Raw genomic sequence first — 13,020 nt, 5'->3', positions numbered from 1 at the left:
GGAAAATCCTTTCCGCCCGCTTTCCAAGATGTTCACATTTGTTTCGCCGCTGCAGCGGAAACCACTGCCGCTTTCGCCCACATCAATCTAGTATGTGTACGTTTGTCCGAGTGGTGGCGTTGTTCATCTCACCATTTCAAGCGGTACGTTCATTCATTGACCCATCAGTTATCAAAAGCTATCATTTCGCGCAACAGCGCGTGTCGTCTTCTTTCCGTCTGCCATGGATGAGGAAGAAGACAGTTTTGATACTTCAGCTAGCTGTTCCTAAATATGGACAACGAACAAGGGAAATGTTCAATTTTACGAACCGATGTTTACATGCCAGTGTAGCCTTCCGGCGAAGTGGAACCGCTTTCCGCTTCGCCGTGGCGAAAAAATCGGTGCGAGAGCGATCGGGCTCGCCGCCTGGTTTTCCGCCCGTATCGCGACCTATAAAGGCGGGCGGATTTTGTCAAGTTTTTGCCGCTTCCGCCTCCTCCGAGACCAAGTGTGAACGTAGCCCAGCGAATAAGTGCCATGGAGGAACGGGTGAGGATTGAGGCCTGACACTCCGTCAGAGGAAGCAACTGGTACTACCGGCGCGCGTTCTGATTCCTCCGTACTTTCACCAAGAAGTTGATCAATAATCCAACACGGAGGAACAAAGTTTTTATGCACAGCCTGCAGAACTGCCAGCCACAAGGAACACGAGAGGCGAGCAGGTACCTCAGCTCAACACATTCCTTCTGCGCTAGCTAACACGCTCGCTCCCCCGTTGTTTCATCGCAGCAGGGCACTCCTTCCCTTGGCGAGAGCGAGATGGCACCACCAGTATCACGTAGGCGATATCTTTCTTCTTTCTTTTTTTCTTTCCTTCGTCGTCGCTGCAGACGATGCGAATTTCGATTCATTCGAGCAGAATTGGCCAAACATCTGGCTCAGAACGTCGTATAACCAACAAATTACTGCCAAACGGCACCTCTGCACAAAACTCCAGCGCGAACGAGCCAGTGGTTTACGGGATAAGCATTCACGAGAGACACGCGAGAAAAGAGAATAAATGCCGTCCGCCGTTTTCATCACGCGCATTCAAAAAGGGGGGGGAGGCAAACAAAACCACAAACCTCTTTTCGCCTTCCCTTCTCAAACGCGCCTCCTCTGACGCCTTCTTGCTTGCGCTTCCCCGAGAAAACAGACGGCACGGCGTCAGGTTTGAGGCGCTGCCTTTTCAACGACACCCCGAGGCTCCGCAGCAACGCCGGGCTTGTCTCGTAATCGCTGTCCTTAAAGTGGTCGGAGCAAAGAAGGCAAGTGCTCGGCGGCATCCACGTCGGGCGCGAAGGTTGCACTGCTCGAGCCCACGTTCTGCGCAGCTTCTCGTCTTTCGGAAAGTAGTGGCACGGAGAGTCCCGCCCGACGCTAGTATTTCGGCACCCTTGTGCGCAGCAGACCCTCGGCATTCTGCGACGACGTCGACACGGCTGCTGCTCCTGACGTCAAACCACAAGACCACCGTGATGGAAGACGAGATTCTCGAGCAGTTCACACGAGGTAGCGTTACGAATTGGACGGTCGAACAACAAAGCAAACGCGTCACAGCAAACGTCAAACCCGCCCTTTTCGCGCGGTCAGTGCGGGCGATCGCTCGAAATGGGCGAGAAGCAGCGAAGCAGGTAGCGTGACGCGATATACGGTTTTGCTGGAGTCTTCAGAGGACGCCGCTAGGTGCGACGATTTGATAAATACGTAAATATTCATTAAAATAATTACTTTTAGCTCATTCCTGCGCAGAAGCAGTAGGTTTTGGTCGCTCTCGGTGCGACAGCTATCATTGGAGGCAGAAACTTTGGCGACAATTTTTTTTTAAATTCTGTATCCCTTTGAAGCCGTCCTCGTCCCCGTGTTAGGCAGAACCGCTAGAGATTCGGGTAGAGTCACAACCATGTATCACTGAAGCGAATACATTATTTCTATTTTGCATCATGACGGTGCCCACCTTCGTCGCGTCTTCCGACTCTTGCGATGAAGACATACCTCACCAAATCGAGATCTTATCTGCGCGTACGATGAACGTACAATGAACGCCACCGGACGAATGAGCAACGCTCCGAAATGAAATATATATCTCTCAGTAGCGCTCATCAGATGTCGCGAGAATCGCACGGACCCTAATGGGCCCCAAGTCGACGGGGGTCTGAAGTGAACAAGACGGCTCGTTGAGGAAGCCGCTAGAAGGCGGTAAGAAGCACCCCCCCCCCCCCCTACCACCACCACAAAAAAAAAAAAAAAAAAAGCCAGCACGCATAACCAACACATTATTGCCAACCGCAGGCTAGCCAAACTTACAAAACGAAGAGCACACTGAAACAACTGGCTCCACCAACAGGCGACCCTCAGGAAATGGCGTTCCATTGGCGAGCACAATGTTAAGGTTTAGCCGCTTCTACGGCGGCCATATTACTTATAACCATGGAATTTGAGAATAACCGCACGCGGTTAGATAGACAGACAGACACACAGACAGACAGACAGACAACTTCGGCGCGCGTGTGACTTCACTTGGTCGAGCTTCGTTCGAAGCTAAACACGTTTAACTGCACACTTCCTTTTTCGAAGACAACACTCGAGGATGACCGACATCGACAACACCAATAATAATAATAATAATAATAATAATAATAATAATAATAATAATAATAATAATAGGTACTTTCTGATGAACGGAGCATGTCGGCTCGGAGGTTTATCTCGTGCGCGCACACCCGCGACAGCGAGAGATTACGACGACGGGGGGATGAAGGCAATGCATTGTTGCACTCTCGGCACCACTACAAGCAAGCACCGCGGCGGCGGCAGCTGCAGCCGCCGCCGCCGCCGCCTGGCTGCTGCGCGCGTGCCGCATGACAGCGGCTCAACAAGTGCACACGGCACGCATCGAAGGAGGTTGCGCGAGGATAAACGCGTGCCACGATGCGGCCGTGCGTGTACGCACGCACACTCGTGTGTTTGTTTGCGCAAATGATTACCGATTGCCGATCGAACAATAGCACCCGAAAGGCCAACGTATTACGGACGCTCAGCAATCTATTGAGGAGAGCCGGCCTCTTTTTCTTTCATTCTTTCACACGTCGCCGGTTGGGGCTTCTTTATTCCTCTCCGTACAGGCTTACATGCGAATGGAGCTGACCCAATGCAAAAGCTGCTACGCGAGCGGTCAAGACAAAATACCCACTTACTGGGATAAAGAAAGGCTGCCGATGGATTCAGTTCGAACTATCACTTTTGCTATTAGTACTATTATTGCTGTTGTTTCGAAGCCCAATTACCTTCTCACGAGCCCGTGAACTGAAATTACCGGCTCGGTGCTTTGTGCATTGGATACGTGCATGGTGGCGATGTCGGCAGTTCCGAGTCCCAACCAGGCAATAACGCTGGTCATTTACTAATTTTATTTGTTTTGGGATTCAGCTGTTAGTCAAGATCAAGCGTGAAGACGGCATTAGAACAATCCAGTAGAGGTTCGTCTGTACATCGTTTGCGCAAAGAGGTCAAACCATGATAATGTAAGGATTTTTTGAACGCTCACAAATAAAAAAATTAAATTATGGGGTTTTACGTGCCAAAACCACTTTCTGATTATGAGGCACGTAGTGGAGGACTCCGGAAATTTCGACCACCCCTGGGGTTCTATAACGTGCACCTAAATCTAAGTACACGGGTGTCTTTGCCCCCATCGAAATGCGGCCGCCGTGGCCGGGATTCGATCCCGCGACCTCGTGCTCAGCAGCCCAACACAATAGCCACTGACCAACCACGGCGGGTAACGCTCACAAGCCGTAGTCGGCGGCGATTAACTTTTCAGAAGCAGCTGAAACACATAAAAGAGATGAAAAAAAAAAAAAAACACCGCGTATTGTGCATGCCTTGTCATTCTAAAGGGCAGACCGCTACTATATATCCATGTCGGTATATTTTACTCTTTAACTGTGTGTTTGTTGATTTCCGGCTATGAGACAATGTACGGCTGGGGGGCCTTTGTCAGAGTTACATCTGCCTTTATTAAAGCCCCTTCATTCCAGACCCAATGTACATATGACTAAATAAATAAATAAATAAAGCTTGCGAATTCGCAGTGTTTTTGACAGGGCGAGTATCCAACATGTAGCTTTCAATATACCAATAATGGACCCACAAGCAAGCACGCGATCGAAAGCTTGAGGAAGCGTCGTTTCATTCTCACTCCGTAACTCTGTCGTTTCAGTCTCTGTAAAAAAAAAAAAAAGAAAAAAAAAAAAAAAGCCTCATGGCAGTGGCCAGCGGCGCTGAGCTAACATCACGCAGTATCACACGCCGCCGCATCGCACAAACGAAAATGGCAATAAAAAGGCGCACGACACGCGATCTCATCGTCGCGCTGGACTCATTTCAAGCATCGCGACCTGAGCACGCAGTTCTCGCAAGCTGTGGGCTTCGCGTGATGCGCGAGGGATCGCGACACCGAGACCGAGCGAGAATGTAATGCAAACATTTTTTGTTTCTTTCTCCGCGTATACATCCGCGGAATACTGACACTCGGTATCGCTATTTGTCACGTGAAAGCGAACATTTCGATATGCAGAAGAGAGAGAGAGAGAGTTGCTTTCTTCATAACTCGCGCAAACAGCATCCCTTCGGCGAAATCACAGCAGCGCCAGCGATACACATTGCACGCCACATTGCGTCATACGTGCACGTGACACGCACACAAAGTACAGTTAAAGTGACGCCGCGTGTCCCGTAGGACCGAAGCGTAAATAAACGAAGGAAAATGACGAACAAACAGCGAACAGAACTGCAATCCGCGCGGTCTCCACCGTTATAACAGATCGATTGACACAATTACCGCGGGAAGTGCGGGGCCATTTGCGCGTATGTGCACGTGATGCTTGTGTGTCCAGTTTCGATGCCACAACAGCGGAGAGAGATCTGCCACCGGCCCCTTCTGTAAGTGTCCAACCTAGTGGACCAGTCCATTTCGTCTGCCGCTGAGGCGCCGATTGGTTGAGGGCGTCTGTCTCCTTCTCACGCGTACCCCAGCTCAGCCTATCAGAACTTCAGTCCCAGACGAAATGGACAGGTCCACCAGGTTTATGCAAAGAACGCCCGTGCCCCGTGCATTGGGGGGGGCACGGTAATGATCCCCTGTTGGTCAAAATTAATCCGTAGTTCCCCACTACGGCGTTCCTCATAATCAAATCGTGGTTTTGGGCACGTATGACCCCAGAATTCAATGCAATTCACTAGGTGTACACTTGCATGATGCACAGGCGGCGTCAATATACGTGACGTCACGTCACATCAACTTGCGCCTTCTGTCTTACCGAGAATCCTTTCTGGCAAAGAGTGGCAGCCTTGACCACAGCCTCCTCGATAAGCTCTGGGCCTGTCAACCGGCGCTCGAGCGGTCGTCGCTTTTCCCTCTCCCTATTGGTCGTTTCCCCCCGTGAGATGGCGCCACTGACGTAAACTAGCTGAAGCCCCTTAAACATCATAAAGTAGCGACACTCTCCTCCTCCGCCTTCACTCCTCCGCGTTTCTCCTCTCTTTCAAGCTCCCTCCTCGACCGTAGCGCCGCCTACACTGCTCGAGCGTAGCAACGGTGCCAACATGCGCACCTCGCCACTCTGTAACGCTTCTCGAGCAAAAATGGCGCTGATGCATGGCGCGAGGGCCCACGTGATGCTATTAGACCAATAGCGACGCGGCGTCGGCCTCGGCCAGAGCGCGCTAGGAGGAGGCGGCATTCTTCAAAGCGTGGTACTACTTTACGAAGTTTAAGGGGGCTTTAAAACTAGCTAATGCCGCGCGCGCCCGCATCTCCGTTGCCTCCGCAGGGATCGCAGTAAAAGCAGTAGTTGTCGTGCGCATTGCTTTTGCCGTTTTTTGTCGTGTGGTACGGTCCTCGTACTTCAATCCTTTTTGGCGCTTTGATCGTCGACCTGTGCTTAACGTCAAGCGCCCGTGATTACACGATGCTTTTGACATGCTTCCTTCAGCAAGCAGTCAAGTGGAGAGAGAGAGAGAGAGATTCGAAAATCCCACGCCGGTTCCCAGCCATCGTGTCTGGGAAGCGGCTGATTACTGTGATCTTGTTCATTGTTCACGTGTACACATGTAACTTTGAGCACAGCACACGACAGATATTGATCTCGCTCACTTATGAGCGGACTTCGCTTGACCTGGCTTTAATTTATTCTTCTATCGATTTTGCTGCTGAATGTGAACCGCGTCATGCGTTCAGTCGTTTTGTTCACGTAGCTGGCGCTCGATTAATACTACTCGCTGAAGGTTTATTTTAGTTAAGCATAGCCTGGTAGCAGCCTGCACTAGCTTATCTTTAATTCACAAAATATTCAGTGCAAATTTTTATCAGTAGGTACTGATACTTTACAGCAGCGGGTGTTGGCGAGACGCTCTAACCCGACCTTTCCTCAGCCTGCGGTACCCAAATTTATCAAACTACTGCTCGTTAACTATGCTAGTGCAGACACCGACAAGAATGACGTCTAGCGGGGTTTTTCTTCGAAACCACTGAATGGAAGATATGTCACATCGTAAACGAGCCCTCAGGATTTTGCGTGTCTGAACTGTGTGCATAATTCAACAAAGCGCTTGCAATAAAATAATTGCTCGCATCTTGCTTATTCGACGCATGCGGCGCTTTCTTCTTGTTCTTTAAATATTTGTTTCTATTTTACCTGGTCGCAGAACCCACACGGGCGGGGTAAAAGGTATTTTTCTCGGTATGAATGGTCGCCTCGGCTCCAGCGCTCGTCTGATGCAAAATAACTGAGCAAACACTCGTCTGATAGTCGTAAAAACAGTACACCATTAACGCGCGTCGATGCCCGAAGGGCGGCTCACTACAACAATATTCCAGCTTTAAATAGAACATCATCGCAACAATTTTTTGGGCAAGATGTATCTGTAAAAACGCTTGCCGACTTCCATATTTTTCTGCACTTTGCTACGCAAGCACTACGACAGCCGAAAATAAACGCTTTTTTTCTCCCCTTTCTTTTTCGACGTGCGAAGCGCAATCCGTTCGTTTCGACGCTACAGTTGCTGCAAGCACGCTCAAACTTTCACAGACTGCATGCGTTCGAGACACAATACTATATTACTCTACAGGGTCATAATCAAGGCTCTGGTCACACAGTGCATCGTTGTACTACCGTCGCAGCAATTAAAAACAGCCGGCGTCGCGATCACCGCCCTGAAAGAGAGTCGCGGCGGCAGTTTGCAACATCGGCGACGGCGCCTTCTTAGTTGTTGTCTGGGCGTCTTGACAGGCGCAGAGTTTATCGAGGAGGCTGTGCCTCGAATTTATTATTCTTAGTGGCCCTAAAGAGGCACTAAAGAGAACAGCTAAATCACGTCACGCTGGTAAAGTATTCTTCGAACACTCTATATTCGGCAATTTCAAGGTAATAGGCTCATTACGAGTAGTGAAAATTAAGGTCAAACTTCCTTTATATATATATATATATATATATATATATATATATATATATATATATATATATATATATATTTCGAGCGCAACTCTAAGCGCCGGCACGTCAGCGTGACGTCAGGAAATGTTTTCTCTCATGTTTTTCGTACTTGATCCGTTGTGGCGCTTCCAAGGTTCTCCAAACTTGGGAAGTACCGCCTCTGGCTCTGTTAAGAGTTCAATGTGGTCTAATTGTGGATAATGTGGATAATGGATAATGTGGATAATAATTTGGATAATTTGGATAATTTGAATTGTGGATAATGTTCAATGTGGATAATAATTTAACTGCGCGAGGGCAGACGCCTGTCTTTCGTTACTGCGTCTTTTTTTTTTTACTTACCACGTTTCACTCACAGTAAGGGTGACCTTTAAGTGGCGTTACAGATGGGTAGTTTAATGAGAAAGAAGGTTAAAACTGCGCGAAAAAAAAAAAAAACGAGGAAAAGCGGAAGGAACACACGACGAGCACGTCCGCTTGTCCTCGTTTCCCCCCCCCCCCCCCCCCCCCGCCGTTTTAACCTTCCTTCACGTATAAACCAACTAGCCCTCAAGAACGTCCAATTGACGAGAAATCTTCTAAAATATGTTCCTCTTTAGATGTCTCCTTAAATGCTCACGGCGAAGCCAAATGCCGGAGAAATGAAGCCGCAGCTCAAGAATTTTTACTTTTTTCGTACTTTCTCTCTCTCTCTCTCTCTCTCTCTTTTTTTTTTTTTTTTCACGACGGACGAACCTTTCGTCCCCGACCTCTCTACGAACGTTGCGGCGAGTAAATGCCCATACGCGCTCGAGAGAGTGAGAGAGAGAGAGAGAGAGAGATACAAAAGGCGGGAAGGCAACAAGGCGAGCGAGACCATGCAGCATGACACTTGTGGCGGGAACCGCTTCGTATTTAGGGGTTTTAACTCAGTATAGTTGCGCCGGACGCGGCGCACGTCAGATGTGTGCGCGATCCGATACCATCGCACCGTGGAGCGACGGTCCCTCTCCCTCTCTCCCCTTGCCGTCTCACCCGTCCGCGGGAACAGAAATGCCGCCATACAGCTGCGCTCTCTCGCGCGCGCACTTCACACTTTGCCGCTGCGTATGGGTGTAGGCAGATTGGAATTTTCTTTTTAAAAAAAGAAAGAACGACAACGAAAAAGAAAGATAGAAAAAGTAAACGATGCCACGTGCAGTTGGATTGATCCCCAGCCAAATAGGCGTTAGCGCCGTCAACGTGGAGCCGGCGCACAGGCACGGCCTTGTCAGCGCAACTACGAGACAGGAGTTAGGTGGACACTAAAAGAACCAATTTAACCCTGTAATACACAAACACAATTTCATATATATATATATATATATATATATATATATATATATATATATATATAAAAGACAGAACTTCTCCCACCTTTATTTTTGGCCTTGGAGAATACATATGTACAAAAAAAAAAGTTTCGCGTGCTGAGGTGCGTATCGAACTCGGCGTTGCTCATACATGCTTGCACGTGCGTGCGTTAGGTTGGGCAATTACAGGGTTAAGCCCCATTTCGTATAGACTACAGTGCCGAATCTACAAACAGACGCCGGCTATAGTCTTTTTTGGTGTGAGCGGAGGATCGGCGAACTCGAAAAAAAAAAAAAAAGGACGGGAAGTACCGCGAGACGGATGGCGACCGGTTCCTCGCGTGACGTCACTGATTTTGAGATAGCGTATGCTCGGGGCCTAAGTAATCGTTCATCGATACAGAAGAACGACATTGCGTTCGTAAGAAAAACTAAGGACCCGACATGACAGCCTTCACTGCCAGCGGATGCGGCCAGAACCCGCGATTTATTATTATTATTATTATTATTATTATTATTATTAGTAGTAGTAGTAGTAGTAGTAGTAGTAGTAGTAGTAGTAGTAGTAGTAGTATACCATCAGAAGAATATGAAAGAAAGCAAAGTTCTGAAAGTATTTCACTCCGCTTTCGCTTTTACATTTATAGATAATGCATGGTATCCCGCACGCACATCACGCACCGTAACGGCGCATAGGACTGACCAGTGCAGTGTACTAACCACTCACCACTACTAACCGGTATTGGAATTGACTCTACGAGTGACAGAGTGAGACACAAGAATACAGAAGCGGAAAGGGAAAGAGCGCGCACGTACTCATGCACACAGAGAGGCGATAAAGAACTCCGACAACCAGCTTGTCTCTTAGAGGAGCACGGACGCGCTCTCTCTCTCTCTCTCTCTCTCTCTCTCTCTCTCTCTCTGCGTTAAATGAGGCTCCCCTCTAAACCTTGCAAAAAACAAGTTAAGTGCACAACCGCCCTAAATAATTTGTAATGATTGCTTGTACCAACTAGCTTCGCTTTCTGCACCAGGGATGCGCATGCGTCGCGACGCCATGATTACAATGGCTCGCTTTCTCCCCTGCGATCGGCGTGGCTGCAGTAGGCGAGCACAGACAGAAGGAACAGCTAGCGCTCTCATTTATTATATAATTTTATGAGTAATGCCACCACACCGAGCCAGCCTTAATGCTGCACGAAGTCGGCAAGTCTTGCTCCGTGTGAAGACGTCACAATAATGTCAACTGACGCCAGGCATGCATCGCATTCTGACACTAACGTTAGCATAAAATTAAAACATTGATTGTTTCCTGACATCCACACTTGCTCAGCGAAGCATGCGATATAGTGTTCCAAAACTTCGCACGTATGCATATGTGCATAGACACGCGTGCACAGACATATGTGTCAGTACTCGAATCCTCTAATGATGCGAGAAACGACGTGCTAGCTGCTGCTCCAATCGCTGCACGGTCTAGCCGGCAGGGCACCTTTTTTTCCGCAGCGAGCCTAAAACACGCGCGATGCTGCCCTTGCAGTCGTACCGGCGCATGTCAGCCTTGCATGCGTTTGTAGCAACGATCGTGTGCTACGTCACGCACGATCCCCAGCGCAGCAGCGTCTCAGAGACACATGCGAACCAAGTGAAAGCGCAGCCAACAAAGAACGGAGTCGTTTCGTGCATCATGGTCTCGTCGACAGCCTAGAGTTATACACACACACACACACACACACACACACACACACACACACACACACACACACACACACACACACACACACACACACACTCACTCACTCACTCACTCACTCACTCACTCTCTCTCTCTCTCTCTCTCTCTCTCTTAAATCAGAATTTTGAGGTATCAAAAACGAGTACAGCAAATCTTATACGCTGGGTATTACGGGATTAGGGGCGGAGGAAGATCAGGGCAAAAAGAAAAGTGACCAGCTCGAAGACCAAGGCACCTCTCACGCGACGCGCTAAAGAAACGTCCGAGTGCAACTCTCGCCACCTCCTACGCGCTATAAGCGGTCTGTGAAGGAGAGAGAGCTGCAATCGCCGGGAAATGAGTGTTACGACGCTCAACAAACCCGTTAAAAGAAATAACCAGGAAGGAGAACGGCGGCAAGTCGCGGTATGGACGCCGTCAAAGGGACGCTATAGATAGAAATCTAGGAAGCCGCACGGCCCACCCGAGAGGAGCGCCAACTCGAGAGCCACGGAGGCGCCACCGTGGCTGTCACGCACGGTGGCTCAAGAGACTGGATGAAGGCTCGATTCCCGAATGCGGCCAGCCGCATTCCATTAGTTAGTTAATGAAATTCTGCAGTTTTGCGAGCAAGAACCCATATCTCATTATGCGGCACACCGGAGTGCACTCGGGATTAATTTTCACCACCTGGGCTTCGCTCCAGGCCAACTCTAGAATCTAAGTATACGGGAGGTTTTCTTTTTTCTTTTCTTTCCTTTCCTTTTTTTTTTTGTAACATTTCGCCCACATTGACTGATTGATTGGTTTGTAGAGTTTATTGGCGCAAGGGCCAGATATGGCCAAAGAGCGCCAAGTCGATGATCCGTGCTTTTCAATGATATGCGGGTGTTAATTGTGGGGAGTATATGATACACGGCTGCATAGTGGCCTAAAAATATTCGCTAAAAAGTGCAAAATACACATATGGTGCAATGTGGCTGTAAAAGGGCCTAAAATTTATTCGCTCTGAAGTGCGTAAAATACAAGTATAAAAAATGACAGTGATTGATCCTTTCTGCGATGACAATAGATGTTTGTCGGGATGACATTTCGCCCACATCGTGCTCACCAGCGCAACGCGCATACAGTGTCCGGTCTCTCAGCGATGGCAGCCAATACCAATGACAGCCTGTCATCATGGCATCGGCGCTCTTTGGCCACATCTGGCATCTTGGGTCAATGAACCACAATGATCATCGTCACCTCAGTGCCAGACGTCTTGCCGAGGTGGTTACATCTCGAATGTTATGCGCAGCGTGCTTTTATGTTATCTATGCACGTGTGATCTGTTACAACAACCGCATTCCAGCATTTCTCTCTTCCGTGCTGCACGAAAGATGCAGTCGCGAGGGGATAGTAAAAGGTACTCCCATAAACCCCCCCGAATAAACTAACTATTTTCTTCTGTAAAATTAGGAAAACCAATAGACAGATTATTTTGAGTGATATCACCGAAAAACGAACAAGCTCACAGAACACAGAAGCGAAAGGAAGAGATGTTACAAAAATTGCCACATTTTTTTTTTTTTTTTCAGAAAAAGCTTTAACAGCGTATCGTTAGATGAGCAAAACCCTTCAACATTACGAGATCCCTCGGAGAGCTCGCCCGGCAAATGTCGATACAGAGAAAGGGAAAGTGCGCATTGCTAGTATCGCGCTTCCGCCGTACCGGATCGAGTAAACTATTCTAAATCAATCGGCGGTTCTCTGCGCGCGTGCGTTCTTTCCTGCACCGCTTATATAGACGCTCAAACGGGAAGCATAGTTTTTTAGGCCTCGTCCAATTAAGGCGGAGCTCTCACCACGGCTCTCGCGGTTCCCATCGTTCAGACCAACGCAGCTTGGAGGCAGCTGCGCGGTTGAGTGCATGGAGTCTAATAGACTCTAAACGAACACAGGCTGAAAAGGCGAGCAAGTCTCGCCATCGAGACGCGATCGCGTAATCAGTTGTGGAGTTTTGACTTCCGGAAAATAACACGTTCAGTTATGACAAGACGTTGTTGCGGATGATGGCTACGGGTTTATTTGGACCACTGAGTTTCCCTGCTTTTTCCTCTTTTCTTTCTTCACCCCAATGTTCTTTCTATAAACGCAGACTATACATGCATGAGCGCTTTTGCATCCAACCCTAACCGAAATCGAACCTGCAACATCGTGTTAAGCAGCAGAATGCCCCATGCGACTCGACTGGGCAACTAGGGCAGGTATAACAGGTTAACACACACACACACACACACACACACACACACACACACACACACACACACACACACACACACACACACAGTACACGTTGTCAGTAGTCAAAGGAGAAAGGAAACAGCTGATGTTGCGGCAGCGGCAGGTTCCCCTTGGGAGTTCGTGAAGGCGGCGGACTTCCGAAGACAGACGCTGAATCATTTCCCCCACGTAGACC

At 48.7% G+C, this 13,020-nt stretch overlaps 1 protein-coding gene across 3 annotated transcripts in view; it reads right to left on the bottom strand.

Annotated features, from left to right (window-relative positions):
• The window catches only part of LOC126537623 (RNA-binding protein 38-like), a 124,040-nt gene that overhangs the window by 67,464 nt on the left and 43,556 nt on the right, over positions 1-13,020 (bottom strand). The window contains exon 1 of one of the 3 annotated variants that reach the window (XM_055074396.2): positions 1,107-2,511. The exons of 1 other annotated variant lie outside the window; for it this stretch is intronic. In XM_055074396.2, coding sequence (XP_054930371.1) covers positions 1,107-1,442 — 336 coding nt within the window. In that variant the 5' untranslated portion in view covers positions 1,443-2,511. Of the gene's footprint in view, positions 1-1,106; positions 2,512-13,020 lie in introns of those variants that run through there. One more of the 3 variants, XM_055074397.2, reaches the window with a different exon arrangement.

The sequence above is a fragment of the Dermacentor andersoni genome, chromosome 4 (genome assembly GCF_023375885.2).
Source record: "Dermacentor andersoni chromosome 4, qqDerAnde1_hic_scaffold, whole genome shotgun sequence".
NCBI lineage: Eukaryota > Metazoa > Arthropoda > Arachnida > Ixodida > Ixodidae > Dermacentor > Dermacentor andersoni.
The sequence above is the reverse complement of the archived record's forward strand: the minus strand, read 5'-3'. Positions and strand labels throughout refer to the sequence as shown.